Below are 15,755 nucleotides of genomic sequence, written 5' to 3'. Positions count from 1 at the left end.
GAGTAGAGAGAATGGTACAATAATCCCCTACCTAGTCATCTCAAGATTCAATGATTTTACCATACTTAAAAGTAAAATTAATTTTTAATTAATCAATTTATTACTTCTTACATGAAATACCAAGAGTAATCTTAGTAACTTGTTTATGCATTTAAACAAAAGCTAAATATATAGAAAATAAGGCAAAACTAGTATAGCGTAAGTAATGTACATATGTGTTTCTTAATAAAGAGAAATTGCTACTTCTTAAGCCTCTGAAAGGATAAAAGTCACTTCTCAGAACTGCTCATTATTCACAAGTGAAGAAGCAGATCACTGAGTAACTGAGGATGGTTCTGCTTCCCATCTCAGGCCACACTTACACTACATATTCTTTGTATTCGTCTCTTTTGATCAAATTCAAATTTTATCTGGAAGTTCACATGAAGTAGTGAGAAAAATGCAAGGAATATAATTCCCACTGAAAAGAATATGTAGTTACGCTGAGCAATTTAAGCTGGAGAACTTTGCAGAATTATGTTTATTAATGATAAGCTTATTACGGTACCACACCGAAAACATGTGGTTTTGAATATCTTCATTAAAAAGCAATAGCTCTATACAGTTCATAAATGTAAGTCCTTCAAAATTTTCAATATAGTACTTATGAAATGTATGAATATTAATAGAGTGTAAAGAAAAGGTACAAATTAGACTACCTCTGGAGAAAGTAGATTAGAGATGCTCTAATCTCCGAGAGTTGCTAAGTTTCAGAGGAACATTATTCAAGTCACACTTCAGAGCTGACATTGACTGGTTAACCTAAAAATGCTACTGTATACCTGGGGGAAATTACTGCCCTCTGAAATATCCCAGGGGAAAAGTTTGTATATCCCAATGATAACACTTGTTCAAGGGTTGGAGGGGGATACAAAGCTGCTTTCTGATGAAATATTGGCTTTGCCTCCAGGTACTATTATGGTTTATCTGTGTGTGTGTGTGTGTGTGTGTGTGTGTGTGTGTGTATATATGTGTGTGTGTGTATATATATATATATATATATATATACCTTATATACCTGTAAAATGCTAGTTAAGAGTCTTTATATGGCATCAATGATTTCCTAATAGAACATCAACCCTTCCATCGCTCACTGGTTTCAAAAGCACATATAAGTAACCAACTTTTGATCAGCAACATAGAAAGCTAGTAAAGATAATACTCCAAAACCTCATCAAAGTCTGTTACTTCAAAGTACATCTGCCATCCAGATTCTACTGAATGACTGGTTCAAAGAAAGTATAATTTAGGAAAGAGAGTAAAGGGACTATGCATCTATTGCCTTCTTCTAGGTAATCTATATTCCATAATTAGATCAAGTTAGGTCAAAGGGATGTATTAGCCTAACCTCCTTAGAATCCTTTTACCAAAGTTATATGTCATGCAGATCCACTTCTTCACCTGTTGTAAACTATTCTGAGATCCACTATCTGTCACTCAATATTCCTTACTGTAAGAAATTTCTTTCTGACTATAATGCCCAGAGTAAAGTCTCTTCATTAAAAAACTGGCATGCTTTCTCTTTCTAATGAATGTCATATTTTTGCCTAGGCCACCAAAAATCACAGATAGAAATAAAAGCAACGAAATTAACTGTATTCAAGATTTCCAACAGAAATTGCTTGAATAAAATTAATGTCTATGGAACATGTAGCCAGAGGGACCCAGGAGGCCTGAAACTCAGGAGAGAGAGATTTGGGGATAGTGAAACACTTGAGAATAGTAATAACAGTATTTATTGAGCAACTTTTGTTTAACAGGCACTGTACAGAAAACCTATATGCTTTATGTACACATTACACTCATAATCCCAAAAGAGAATGCAGTGAGAAAAAAATGACTCAAGAGAAAGTTATCATTGGCAGAGCAAGGCTTACCATACGACAAAAGAGAAAGCTAATGACGAAGACAAGGAAGGGCTCTTTTCTTAAATCTTACTCCAATCTGATTGGGAAGGAATGCATGAAAGGAGTGGGGTGGTCTAAATAATCTGTGGTCTTCACAAAATGGAGGCAAATTAATCTCACGGCCTAAAGATTTTAGGTAAAGGTCAGCACTCCACCCATTAATTGATAGTGTTGTATGAACTGGTATTTATTACATTTACCAGGATTCTAAGGATATTTCTTGGTTCAGCAGGAAAGAGTGTTAGGCCACATTCAATCAACAATGTCTCTCCTTAGGACTGGATGGTGAGGCAACGGTGTATTATGATATGGCTATAACATGAACAGCGAATATCTGCCATCCTAGAACTAAATATTTCTACTCTTGAGGTAACCCCACTCTACACATACTAAAAGTCTAATTTTTCTAGTAGCACTGTGATGCAAATAAAAATTCATCTGTAGGGCTTCCCTGGTGGCGCAGTGGTTGAGAGTCCACCTGCTGATGCAGGGGACACGGGTTCGTGCCCCGCTCCGGGAAGATCCCACATGCTGCGGAGCAGCTCGGCCTGTGAGGCATGGCCGCTGAGCCTGCGTGTCCGGAGCCTGTGCTCCGCAACGGGAGAGGCAACAACAGTGAGAGGCCCGCGTACCGCAAAAAAAAAAAAAAACATCTGTAAAAGTGGAAAAAGTAAATATGAGGTCAAACAGCAGGTCTGTGCCCCATTAGAAGGCTGCAGACAATTTTTTAAATGAAAGAAAGATATCAAGAGTACACTGTACATAGGGTTAAAGTTGTTTGATAAAATTTTTGGTTCTTGTACATGAATGGATATACAGAGTCACATGTAAAATGAAATTCTTATTATGGGTCTTCGTCAAAAAATTTTTGTAAGTCACTGCATAAGATCTCCAAGATTATAGTCAGTGCTAAAAACAAAATCTATTTTTAAAAATTCATTAACAGGGCTTCCCTGGTGGCACAGTGGTTGGGAATCCACCAGCCAATGCAGGGGGCACGGGTTCGAGCCCTGGTCCGGGAAGATCCCACATGCAGAGCAACTCAGCCCGTGTGCCACAACTACTGAGCCTGCACTCTAGAGTTCGTAAGCCACAACTACTGAGCCCACGTGCTGTAACTACTGAAGCCCGCATGCCTAAAGCCCGTGCTCCACAACAAGAGAAGCCACCACAGTGAGAAGCCCGCACACTGGAACGAAGAGCAGCGCCCGCTCGCCGCAACGAGAGGAAGCCCGAGCGCAGCAACTAAGACCCAACACAGCCAAAAATAAATAAAATAAATAAATTTTTAAAAAATTCATTAACAGCTTTTAACTACTTTTGATAAAAGTGTAATGTCCAACATACTTAAAGGTAAAATTTTAAAGATTTAATTTTTCAACAAGTACACAATCTAAAATTAAAAGTATAAGAAACACAAATAGCTAACAAGATAATAACGCTTATTTTTTACTTATTTTGTGGTACGCGGGCCCTCTCACTGTTGTGGCCTCTTCCGTTGCGGAGCACAGGCTCCGGACGCGCAGGCTCAGCGGCCATGGCTCATGGGCCCAGCCGCTCCGCGGCATGTGGCATCTTCCCGGCGCGGGGCACGAACCTGTGTCCCCTGCACCGGCAGGCGGACTCTCTACCACTGCGCCACCAGGGAAGTCCAATAACGCTTATTTTTGAAACATGAAACACCCAAGAGCTAGGTCTCTATAATAAGACGCACCTGGGATTTTCTATTTACTTTACAGTCATCTGAGGATCGGTGATTTCACTGTATGACATTCAGCTTTCCTAGCTGAACACCAAAATGGTTTGTGATAAATAAACTTAAGCCAGAGCCAATGATGTATTTATATTTCCAGTCATCATATTTCTGGAAATATGCCTGGAATTTACATGTAAAACCTTTCAACAACATATAGTGTGTTACATGTACTTGTGGTTTTGGAGGGGAGGGCTGGATAATGAATATTCTAGTGAACTTCACGTATTTTATCTTGGGAGGAAAAAGAAAACAAACACATTCCTTAATGTAAATATATCTTTTTGCTATTATTATAAAAGTGACTTTTCATTGTAAAGATTTTGGAGAACACCAAATAATGTGAAAAAAGAAAATAAAATCATCCATAATCCTGTATCAAGGTAACCATTGTTTATATTTTAGAATTAAGAAACATATATCAAGCAACTGGCAAATCCTGTAACAGAAACAGATTCTAAACTCCATGGGTCAGTACAATGTTCAAATTTACCGTAAAACTGTCAAACTCCTCCACTCTAACACAATTTTTATACTCTGTGATTTTTCAACACCAATATTTTGAAGACTGCAGAGCGAGCTGCATGGAAATTTTTCCATTTATCTAAGGTATTAAGATCCTTCCCAACTGAAAGACACAGGTTTTTATGCCAGTTAATAACTAAAATGGGATGTCAAAGGCAACAGGCTCTCCAGGGCTTTTTATTTTAAGAAAAGCTTACTTAGACCCCTGGCACTCAGAGTATGGCCCAAGGGCCAGTATCCACCATGAGATAAGTTCAGAAAATAAGGTGCTTAGAAACTTCTTTAGCAATTTGACATTGCCATAACATTTTAACTGTATTTTATAAAAGTCATCAATCAGTCTGCAATGAAATGGGAAGTTTTTTAAATGGTCTTTGACCACATTTTTTTTTTTTTAAAGAAACAATTTAGACAAAACCACTTTATCCAAACTATTTATATCCTGCTTGGAGCAAGGGTTTTAAAACAAATAAAAAGTTTAGTCCAGGAAATTGCTGAAATTCTTCCCTAACTAGTGGCATATTAATCTTCCTTCCACAGGCATTTTCACTGGCCCCTGGCCCCAACTATGATAACCAGCACCTAGTTGCTAATTAGAATACAGATATTATTATCTCTTTTAATGCTAGAAGAGACCCTTGAGAGAATCAAAACCATTTTTCCTAAGGAAAAATTGAGAGGCCCGGAGAGGTCAAACACTGACATCTAGACTTGTCTTAGGGCTCCCCTGCTATTTCGCGATAAGGGTTCTCACTCAACAGGTTTAGAGCCTCTCCTGCCTCTTCCTAACCCCTCCTCCCTCTCCTAGCAAATACCTCGAAAGATGCTTTCGGATTTAGTCAAGGAATGATGTAACATCATCTTAAAGAGGCCCCATTCTTTTATTCAGTAAACATTTTATAACCATTGAAATAAGCATATCTTTTGTTGGAAATTGCATGGTTTACAAAATGGTATTGCTTCTACAAAAATTCCAAGGTTTAAAAAAATCTTCTGGTTGGGCTTCCCTGGTGGCACAGTGAGAGTCCGCCTGCCGATGCAGCGGACACGGGTTCGTGCCCCGGTCCAGGAGGATCCCACATGCCGCGGAGCGGCTGGGCCCGTGAGCCATGGCCGCTGAGCCTGCGCATCCGGAGCCTGTGCTCCACAACGGGAGAGGCCACGGCAGTGAGAGGCCTGCGTACCACAAAAAAAAAAAGAAAAATCTTCTGGTAGAATTTATGATCTGTAAGTTCCCTTTCACTTAAGAAATATGATTATACAAAACAAAAAAACCCAAAAGAACCTAAATACATATATTTTTAAATTATGGGCATCACAAAAGTTTTGCTTCTATGAGTCAAATTTGTTTTTAAATCACTAATTTATACTCTCAATATTTCGAATCTCAGATATGATTATAGACATTGTGTTTAATACTCAGTGTTGACATTCATGCAATTTATACAGCTTATTTTTTAATTGATAAAATCCAACACATAGGTCATTAAGAAAACACTGAAGAAAAACAGAACCATTCCAGTATTCTTACCTTGGACCCTGACAACATACTGGTCAACAGTTTTGTTCCCCTTCCAATTCCAACCACTACAAATCAAAGAAAGAAATATCATGACACTCTGTTGTAAAACTAGGTTTTAAAAATGTTTTATGACATACATCGGTCATAATTTCTTGGCATATGTAACGTAAAGTTGGAAAACCATTTATTTAGCATAATGTGAGGGCTCCTATTACTCCAATCGGTTGAACTTGTCCTGCAAGTAAGAAATTCTGAAGTGCAGGTGGGAGACTTTTTTTCCTTTTTCGAAGTGTGAAACATACTAGAAACCTCAATCCAGACAATTAGATAACAAAAAGTTTTGGAAAAACCTCAAAGGACTCACTGGAATTTTATATGGGCATCAGTGAAAATACATGGTACAATTAATCTTGGTATGATAAATATTTGACAGAGTTCATTATTAAACAAAGCAAAAGCCATCATCATAACTAATGAACCATTTAAAGATGTTTAGTGCCCAGTAGCATACAATCAAGAAAATAGAAACAACAAATCAACCCAACCCAAAAAAGAATACAGGGTAAAATGAGAGCCTGGAGAGTGTATGTTCGTGTAGGCCGTACACAAAGTACAATGGCTCACGTCTCCTCAATTTCAAACATTATCCTTATGACAACACATTTCACCAGCCGAGGATGAGAGGACGTAATCATTTCTTCACCTAATAGCAAGGAAATTTTTGTAAGAATTGAAGTATTTCTCATTAATGGATACAATTTTGTAAAAGAACACAATATAACCACCACAATTCAGAATTATAAGCAACAAGGAGAAACGATTGGCAAGCTAAAAGAATTATCATGAATATCTATAGCAGATTCACTGAGCTTACTATGAATCAAATTCTACTCTAGATGTTTTCCATTCATTAGCTCATTTAATCCTTATAACAACCCTGAAAGATAATACAATTATCCCTATTTGATAGGTGAGGAAACTGAGGCATAGAGAGACTAGGAACTTTGCCCAGCATCTCACAACTAGTAAAGGGTGGAGTTAAAGTTCAAACCAGACTAACAGCAGACCCCCTTCCTCTCATCCTCCCTGCCACCTTACTCATCTAGGCATTCTTCCCACTGCCACCAGCCTAGAGCAGCCTATATACTGTAAACCTAGCTATTCTACACCTTATCCCTTCCTCTCCCAATTCATACCATTTCTGAAAACCTATACTGCACAAAGCCCCCAAACAATCCTCAATAGGGTCCCAATGCCTACAGTACCAACTCCTTAATAAAGTATTCAAAGTCCATCCTTTGAAACACAGCTCACATCCCAACTCCTTCATCAAGTCCATCCCAAACCCCCACCCCTCTCGGCTTCTCTGACAGGCATATTGGTTCAAGGACCAACACAGAAACCGTCCGCCTTCAGGATCCTCTGTTGAGCACAGCACTCTTCAAATCACAGCAGCTGCTGCTGAGGCAAAAACTTTGTACAATAATAAAAGGTTCAATTCAATTTTATTCCATTCAAGAATCCCCAGTCAATATTTTGCAAGGAGCTACCATGCACTCAACGCCAAGAAGAACACTTTTAATGGAACAGCACATTTCCTGACTTTGAAAGAGCTTATGATCTCATGGGGAAAATACAATACAGATAAGGGAAACTGCAAGTGCTCAAAAACCTGTTGCCTGAATTAATGAGTGAATAACTCTAAATAACAATACAACGGTATATGATTGTGTCAAAATGAACACAGAGAGAATAACTGCTGTAGGAGGTCAAAGGAGGGAGCACTCTAAATGGCTACAGAGGCCAGAGAATGCTTCATTCAAACATGTAGTGTGAGTTAGGGCTTAAAGGATGTACAGGATTTGAAGATGCAGACAAGAGAGAAGCATGTTCTAAAGAAGGAACAAACTGACAAATTCTCAGACACAAGGATGGGCACAGTGGGTTTCTCAACCAGAGTGCAGGGCGTCTTAAGAGCAGGCTGATGTGTTTGATTCTATCATGGTTTAAAAGCTGGACTGATGATGACTTCTCTGCTAGTTCAGTGATCCAGAATGAAACAACAAGGCATCTTAGAGTTACCCAGCTTAAGGCTCTCATTTTATATCCAAGAAGACCAAGGTCCATTGAAGTTAGGTGATTAGTGAAAGCAGAATTTTAGGAAGACTAATACAGAAGTGGTATATAGAAAAATTAACTGGAGTTGAGACCTAGCCAACCAGCAGCTTTTCATTCAAGGGACAGTTTATGGGACAGAATTTTTATTCAGCTTTTTCCCATTCAAAATTTTGTTGTATAGGTACAGAACTAAATAAGACCTGGTTTTAGCCCTCAGTGAGTTAACAAAAACAAAGAATACAGTGAAGTTTTACATTGGCAATATAAAAAAGCAGGTGGGCAGGCTTCACATGTAGAAGACAGCATTTTAACCAAATCAAGAAAGGTTAGTAGGATTTCTACAACTAAAGAAGACAGAGATGAGCAGTTTATCTGAGAGGAAAAGCATAAACAAATATACAACAGTTTGAAAAAGTGTAAAGAATTAGAAGAATGAATGAAAACCAGGATTTTCCAAGTACTGTCTCACAATTACTACTCTATCTCCCAAGTTTTCTGTGCTCAGATGTTTCTCTATTAAAAAATAAAGCCACTGTCTCCAAACCTATACAAATGTCCTAATACTCTATTCTCAAATCATTGAACTTATTTATGATGAGAGTCACTTTAGGGCCGGCAAGTCTATTACACATGTAATTCCAAAGCATTTTGCAGTTGGAAGTTTCTCCTGCCATTTATCTAACTCTCCAAGACCCTTGCAATCACTTGAAAAGACCAGTATCTTTCCACTTCCAGGTATCTGTCTTAATAATCCAAAACAAAGAGGAAGTTTTATTCATAAAGATGATCCTTACAAAATCAGTCCTACTAACAAAACTGGTAATAACCTCCAATGACCTCAAATAAGGAAATGGTTAAATCAATATGACATCACATGATATTGCCATTAAAAATAATGTTTATTTCCCTCTTAGAACTGCTTTTGCCGCATCCCATAAATTTTAATATGTTGTATTTGCATTTCATTTGTCTCAAGATATTTTTTGATTTCCCTTTTGATTTCTTCCTTGACCCACTGATTATTCAGAAGTGTGTTATTTAATATCGTTTTCCTCCTGTAATTGATTTCTAGTTTCATACCATTGTGGTTGGAGAAGATACTTGATATGATTTCAACACTTTAAACATACACAATTATATTGGTCAATTATTCCTCAATAAAGTCTAAAAAACGAAAAAATCATGTTTACAAATATTTTTAATTGACATGAAAAAATGCTATGTTATGATGTTAAGTAAAAAAAGGATACAATGTACATACATACAGTAAAACAGCTCAACTTAAAAATTCTGCATAGACAAAAAGCTAGGAAGAAATATAACAAAAATGTTAACAGTGATTATTGCTGGAAGGTAGAAAATGTATAAGTTTTACTTTCAACTTTTTTTGTGTTTTCTAAATTTTTTCACTGTAATTTTCTAACCTTTAAAGTTAAAAAATAACTTCTAAAATGGTGTATAGGGCTTCCCTAGTGGCGCAGTGGTTGAAAGTCCGCCTGCCGATGCAGGGGACACGGGTTCATGCCCCAGTCCGGGAAGATCCCACATGCTGCGGAGCAGCTGGGCCCGTGAGCCATGGCCGCTGAGCCGGCGCATCCGGAGCCTGTGCTCCGCAGCGGGAGAGGCCACAACAGTGAGAGGCCCGCGTACCACAAAAAACAAAAAACAAATAAAATGGTGTATAAAAACTCAATTTCCATTTTAAGCGATTTATAATAGATGGGTATATTAGTTTCCTATTGCTGCTGTAATAAATTACCAACATAGTGGTTTAAAACAAAACAAACTTATTATCCTACAGTTCTAGGGATCAGGAGTCTGAGGTGGGTTTTACTATGGTAAAAATCAAGGTGTCAGCACCAACTGCATTCTTTTCTGGAGGCCCTAGGGGAGAATCTTTCTCTGGAGCCTTCTTAGAGGAGTTTTCTTGCCTTTGCCAGCTTCTAGAAGCTGTTCATCTTCCTTGGTTCATGGCCCCCTTCCTCATCAAGGCCAGCAATCTCATCACTACAAACTGCTTCCATTGCCACATCTTTTTTGACACTCTTCTGCCTCCTCTTCCACTTTTAAAGACCCTTCTGATTACACTGGATCCACCAGGATATTCCAGGATATCTCTTAAAGTCAACTAATGAACATTAATTCCACGTGCAACTTTAATGCCCCCTCATCACATAACCTAACACACTCATAGGTTCTGGAGATTAGGACACGGACATCTTTAGGGGGGCCATTATTCTGCCGATCACAGCAGCACATTTTATCCTCTTTCTTCTTGGATTTATGGTGCTGTGCCTTAGAAAACAGAAGGTTATAATAAATAGGCTTCAACTCTAGAAGAGCTGAACTGGTAAGAATCCCGAAGCCACTTCTAGAACCAATGGCAAAGAATGCTGTGATTGATTGGTAATTTCTGCTATGGACATGGGGAGCAGGGAACAAAGGCAGGAGTGCCAGGTATTTGACATCCCAGGTTAGGACAGAGACTTTAAAACTGAGCAGGTCCAGGTTCAGCTCCTGACCTTGCCACTAACCATGGGACGGACCTCACATACAATAAGTGCTCAATAAATGATTATTATTAGTTATGGTAAGAAACAGTAATTAAGGTATCAGAATTTGCCTATTCAAGTTCTCTAATTCAGGAAAATGAATTTCCATGTGTTTTTTTTCTATTTTAACCTCAGGTAAAGATGTTTTTGTCAACATGCATCAAATAAAATCTGTAATTTCAGAAAATGCAAAATCATAAACTGCTTCTAATTTTCTTGAAAAATACAATTTTATTCACCAATTTGATCCTTTTCTTCTAAGTAAGCATTCATCTCCTTTGGCTAGCTTAGATCAGGTTTGTTTTTATTTGTATCTAATTTTAGCTCTAATAAAATGGATTGGATCATGTAGCACAGTATTTTTTAAAGCATGAGTCACAATCCATTAGGGCAGCATGAAATCAATTTACTGGATTATGATCAACATTTTAAAAAACGGAATACAATAAAATATAAAACACCAGGGCATGTAAAAAGGTAAGTATTGTTCCATAAACGTTTTTTTCTAGTATGTGGGGAAGGGGGAGATAGGGAGAATCCCAACATATGTATTTCTGTGACTGTGGATACAGTTACAAAAAAGTTTCTAAGAACATACCCTGTCCTGTGGATACACACTTTAGCAGTCTATAAAGATAGACTTCAGAACCTCTACTAGATGCAAAAAAAAAAAGAAAAGGATGGAAGAAAAAAGGATAAATGACTCCTCTCCCCTCAATCAATTCTATCAATTTTCCTCCACATGCAATAAGACATTCAACTAATGTCCCCAAGACAGAGTGACTTCCTCTGAAGAACTATAAGGTTCGCCTTCTCAAGAGAGCTAATGTCAGAGTTAGATTCGATATAGGCAGAACAAAGAGCCATATACCTTGTCAGGAGTCCCCAAGACTATCCCACCCTGGAAGATTCATCCATGGCTAAGATTTACCTACCGTGACATCCTAAGGTTACACAGCTGTATCCTAAGGGTAAAGACACTGGAGAAAATCCATGCTCAGGTTCCTTATTCTCTCTCCCTCTTATGAGCGGGGACACTTGAGCACATTCCTTCCTCCAACAATCCAACAAGGAATAACATGTGTACAATGTTCCTGCTCAAGAGAGCCCATTAGAAACTCAGCAGCCAAAGTTTTTATTGGAGGGGATGAGAGGAATGGTCACCCAGACACCCTCTGCCTGCATGGTGGGACAAAATCCCAGATTCCAAGATAGAAAGCAGGCGTTTAGCATAAACCACACTGTTCACACAAATAGTCAAGGCACAGTAAACCCATCCTTATTGGATGGGGAAGGGTGGGAACACAACCAAATCCAAGTCCCCAGATGCAAGCAGGCCTTTCTAAAGACAGTGATTTCAGGCCTGCTGTGTTAACTCTTTCCTGCACAGATACAAACCCTTTCTCAAAGTCCATCCAGACACAAAAGTGGCTATTTCTAACAGCCTTCTATACCTTGTGCCAAATGATACAAGGGCTTCTTGAGAAGATGGCACTATAAATCCAGTAGATCTGAAATATTCCAAAGTAGACTGAAAATGGCATGGACTTAGTTAATTTTATCTGTTCTTAATCAATATTTCTTTCTGATGTAAGTGGCAGTTACATCAAACTTCCATTCGTATCTCTTACCCAGGACTCCTCGGGCTGCACTGTCTAGAGTCCCTCCATGCCCAATTTTCAAAGTCTGCTTTTTCCTCTTGGTCCATTCTGGAGAAGGCATTCCAGCTTCTATAAGAGTAATTGGGATGAAAAACAGGTAAGTACTGAGACAAATGAAGTAGAATCTCCATAAATACGGGATGAGGCAGTGTGGATGGAGTACTCAAGACAAACAAAAAGTACTGTACAAACTTAATATGTTAAGATTATGACGATATTACTAACAAAGAACAGACTTTAAAATGTACAGATGCTCCCTAAATTACAAAGAAATAGTATTCCCAAATTAGTTGTCTAGAAACTAGAATTCATTTTCCAAGGGAAAAAAATTTTTTTTTAAAGTGGGTAAATATCCACACGAACCCACAAAGATCTAGTAAATTCCTGGTAGCAGTGGGCTGGTAGATAGAGAATGATGAAAAGAAGTTAGTTTTTACATAGGCAGCTAGTTTTTAAAGTCCTCATTTTCATTTCTAAAATCTCTTGTTCCCTGGTGTTCTTTGCTGGTCTCTCCAGCTACCTAAATGTTGGGAGTACATCTCATACGGGGTTACTTCTGAGAACACTAAGTTCCCAAACTATCTGTAGGTCTGTTCTCCTCTCCTAATCAAAACTCTCAATTCCTTAAAGAAGCTAATGTCAACAAAAGGTTATGTGAGAAGAGGGTAACAGTTTAAGTTCCCACTTATACTCCAAAGCATTTAGATATTAAAAAAGAAAGAAAAAAAAAGCCAACCTGGCCTATCTCATATTCCTATTGTAAAAAATAAAATGAAATAATGCGATCTGAATGTGCTTTGGAAACTCGAAGCACTATAGCAATATGCTGTTACCATCATCATGGCATGTAACATTATATTGAGAGAATATTGGCCACTAGGCTTCAAATGAGAAAGGAGAGAACGGCAGGAAGAGCTCTATTGATCTGCACCCCTCCAAACCCATCAAACCTTCCTCATTACCACTGACACACAGAAGATGGAAAATAGAGTAAAAGAAAATGAAAAGAGAGGACAGAGACAGGAGAGGAGGGAAGGCAGAGTAACAGTGAAGAGGCCAGATTAAATGGCCCAAAGGATAAGTGGGGTTGTAATTACCACCTTACTGAGTCAGAACTCAGTCTGGAACACAGTCCTATTGTCACTCTCTGATTACAGCATCACCCTGCTTGGAAGGACATGACCATATGCTTTAACATAAATCTGTAAGGCGAGGCCTAGGCTTCAAACCCTTCACTTTCACTTGTAACCCATTATGGATCTCTTGTACTGTATTCATAGAAATATTTTGGGGAACTCTTTGTATTTTTAACTTGATGGTCCTTGGAGTGTGGAGGCCCTAAAATTTACTGTCTTCCCTTTGTTTCCAAATTTACCTCTTTCAAGTTTGAAGACACACCATCTCTACTATATTGGAATTTGGTTCACCCCATTGGTACCATTCATGGATGAATATTTATTAAGATCTTTTCTAGCTATAAAATTCTGATATGTTTTAGTCCTTGAAGGATTCAAAAAGACGGAAGAGCAGAGATTTTAGTACGACATGAATCAATGTAAGGAAAGGCAAGGAATGTTAGTAGAGAGCATGACAACTGACTGTGGCCTAAATCAGCGGTTGTCAAACCTGGCTGGCATTAGAATGTCTTGCCCTGGAATCTGTATTTTTAAGAGAACCTTCCCAGACAATTCTGCCGGCCAGTTAGAATGGCATTTGGGAAGCCCTGGTCTGGCTAACATAAACATAGAATAGGCCAATCACAAGCAATATAGAAATGGAGAGTAATGAGAATGTCTACTTCTGAGTGAGTGGCTTCCAGAAGATGGTCCAGCAACAGCCTTGAAACAATCAATTTTAACTAAGTTTCAAGAGGAATTTCAGTTCTTGATAGGCAGATTAACCAGAAGGCCAGGATATGGCTTTAATCCTATCAGAAACTTGTCTGAAACAAAGAATGATAATCATTACCTTGAGGATCAAACAAGCCTTAGCTTAGCTAACAAATCAGGCCAAATGCAAGCAATTCTATGAAGGAAACAACTTCATGACGACACCACAAAGCTTGTCCTTGATGTAATTCCTTCCTTCAGCATCCCGTATATGACCCATCCTTACAGGTAACAAAGTATAATGAAAGTATAACAAAAGAATAAGCAGATATAACATAGGTATTAAACATCTTCAGGAATGTACCTTTGCCAATAAACATTTGAATCCGTATTGTGTCAGTTTTAATTAACAAATTCCTACCAGAATATTTGCTTTTGCAGTAAAAAGGGGGGGGGGGCGGTAACATTTGCCAGGGGACACTAAACAAAGAAAAAATTTCCTGCACTGATTTCATGGAAAAATAAGCCAGGGCCAAACTCTGGAGGGCCTTGAAAACCCAGTTAAATAGTTTTATCACCAAAGTTTGCAGAAATTACTGCTATGAGCTTAGCAACACACAGTGTCTTTCACCTTCACCTCTCCATAGGTTAGCACGGGTCTGGCTTATTGCAAGATCCAAAAAAATCCAAGGTTCCTTGATTCCATTGTCTGAAATGATCTACTGGACTGATGAACTGAGAGATCCTTCAGGCTTTTCTAATATTCTCCCAGTGTATATGAGGAAACAAACAAACAAACAAAAAGAGTGCTCTTAGAAGTGACCAAGTTATATTTAGTGTTTGTCAAAACGTGGTCCATTAACTACTTATACCAGAATCACCCGGAGCAACAGTTTAAAAATGCAGTTTCCTAAAAATACCCCATATCCTCAGAATCACAGTCTCTGAGGGGGGCAAGGATTAGGAATCTGCATTTGTACAAGGGACTCTAAATAATTCTTATGCCCACTATATAAAAACCACTGTGTTGAGTCTTGGTTAACTAAGTAACATCCGCATTTCCAACATGCTTTTAGGAATGCAACTTTGGGGTGTAGAGAGCCAGTGATTCCGTTGGGTAGAGTTTATCTACGTGAGCCAAACAAAAGGCTTCTGAGGGATCAGATTGTAGAAAATTCGTCTGCAGGCCCAAGAGCCGAGGTTTATTTGTGGATGTGTGGGTTCTGCTTTTTGTTTTTTTTCCCTTGAGAACGACAACTGCCAAGTAGGCTACAGGAGTTCACGTCAGGACAAGTCCAAGCCGGAGATGCCCCAGATTTCTGTCCAGAGCTTACACTGTGGCCGTTCTCCCTTTCCCTTCCTCTTATCTCTTGAGCCACGAGAGCGCGAAAAGCCCAGTGTGCTCTGTGCGGCTTCCGCTCTCACGGCGACCGCCTCGCCTCGGCCTGGTCCCCACCCGGCTGCAGTACCTGCCAGCAGCTTCTCCTTCAGCCGATTCAGCAGCTCGGCTGAAGTGGGCCCTTTGGGCTTGTGCACGGCGAACACGCCGCTCAGGGACAGCAGCTTAGTAGCCAACGCGGGCTTGGAGACCCTGGCTTCGGATCCGGTCCTGGCCGCAACCGCCGCGGCTGCAGCCATCGCTGAGGATGTGGCGGCCGTGGCTGCAGCCATTCCTGCACTTTCGGGGACTGGGGTTGTATCTGGTTTCAAGGATGACGACGATACCACCGCCGCCTCAGCAGCTGCCATACTTTTGTAGCCCAGACCTGTTTTGTTTCGTGGAGTCGCACGCTAATGACGCAAAAGGAGTGCACCCAACAACCCCCAGTCTTTCCCCTTGCTTCTAAGC

General features: G+C 39.2%; 1 protein-coding gene across 1 annotated transcript in view; it reads right to left on the bottom strand.

The window, feature by feature from the left end:
• Positions 1–15,664, bottom strand: part of TRUB1 (TruB pseudouridine synthase family member 1) — a 31,034-nt gene extending 15,370 nt beyond the window's left edge. Inside the window, exons 1-3 of the mRNA XM_024756097.1 lie at positions 15,376–15,664; positions 12,048–12,146; positions 5,756–5,811 (exon numbers count right to left, since the gene is read on the bottom strand). Coding sequence (XP_024611865.1) covers positions 5,756–5,811; positions 12,048–12,146; positions 15,376–15,655 — 435 coding nt within the window. The 5' untranslated portion in view covers positions 15,656–15,664. The remainder of the gene's footprint in view (positions 1–5,755; positions 5,812–12,047; positions 12,147–15,375) is intronic.
• Positions 15,665–15,755: the final 91 nt, after the last annotated feature.

The sequence above is a fragment of the Neophocaena asiaeorientalis genome, unplaced genomic scaffold, assembly GCF_003031525.2.
Source record: "Neophocaena asiaeorientalis asiaeorientalis breed wild unplaced genomic scaffold, Neophocaena_asiaeorientalis_V1.1 scaffold85, whole genome shotgun sequence".
Classification (NCBI taxonomy): Eukaryota; Metazoa; Chordata; class Mammalia; order Artiodactyla; family Phocoenidae; genus Neophocaena; species Neophocaena asiaeorientalis.
This window is presented reverse-complemented; position numbering and strand designations above follow the sequence as displayed.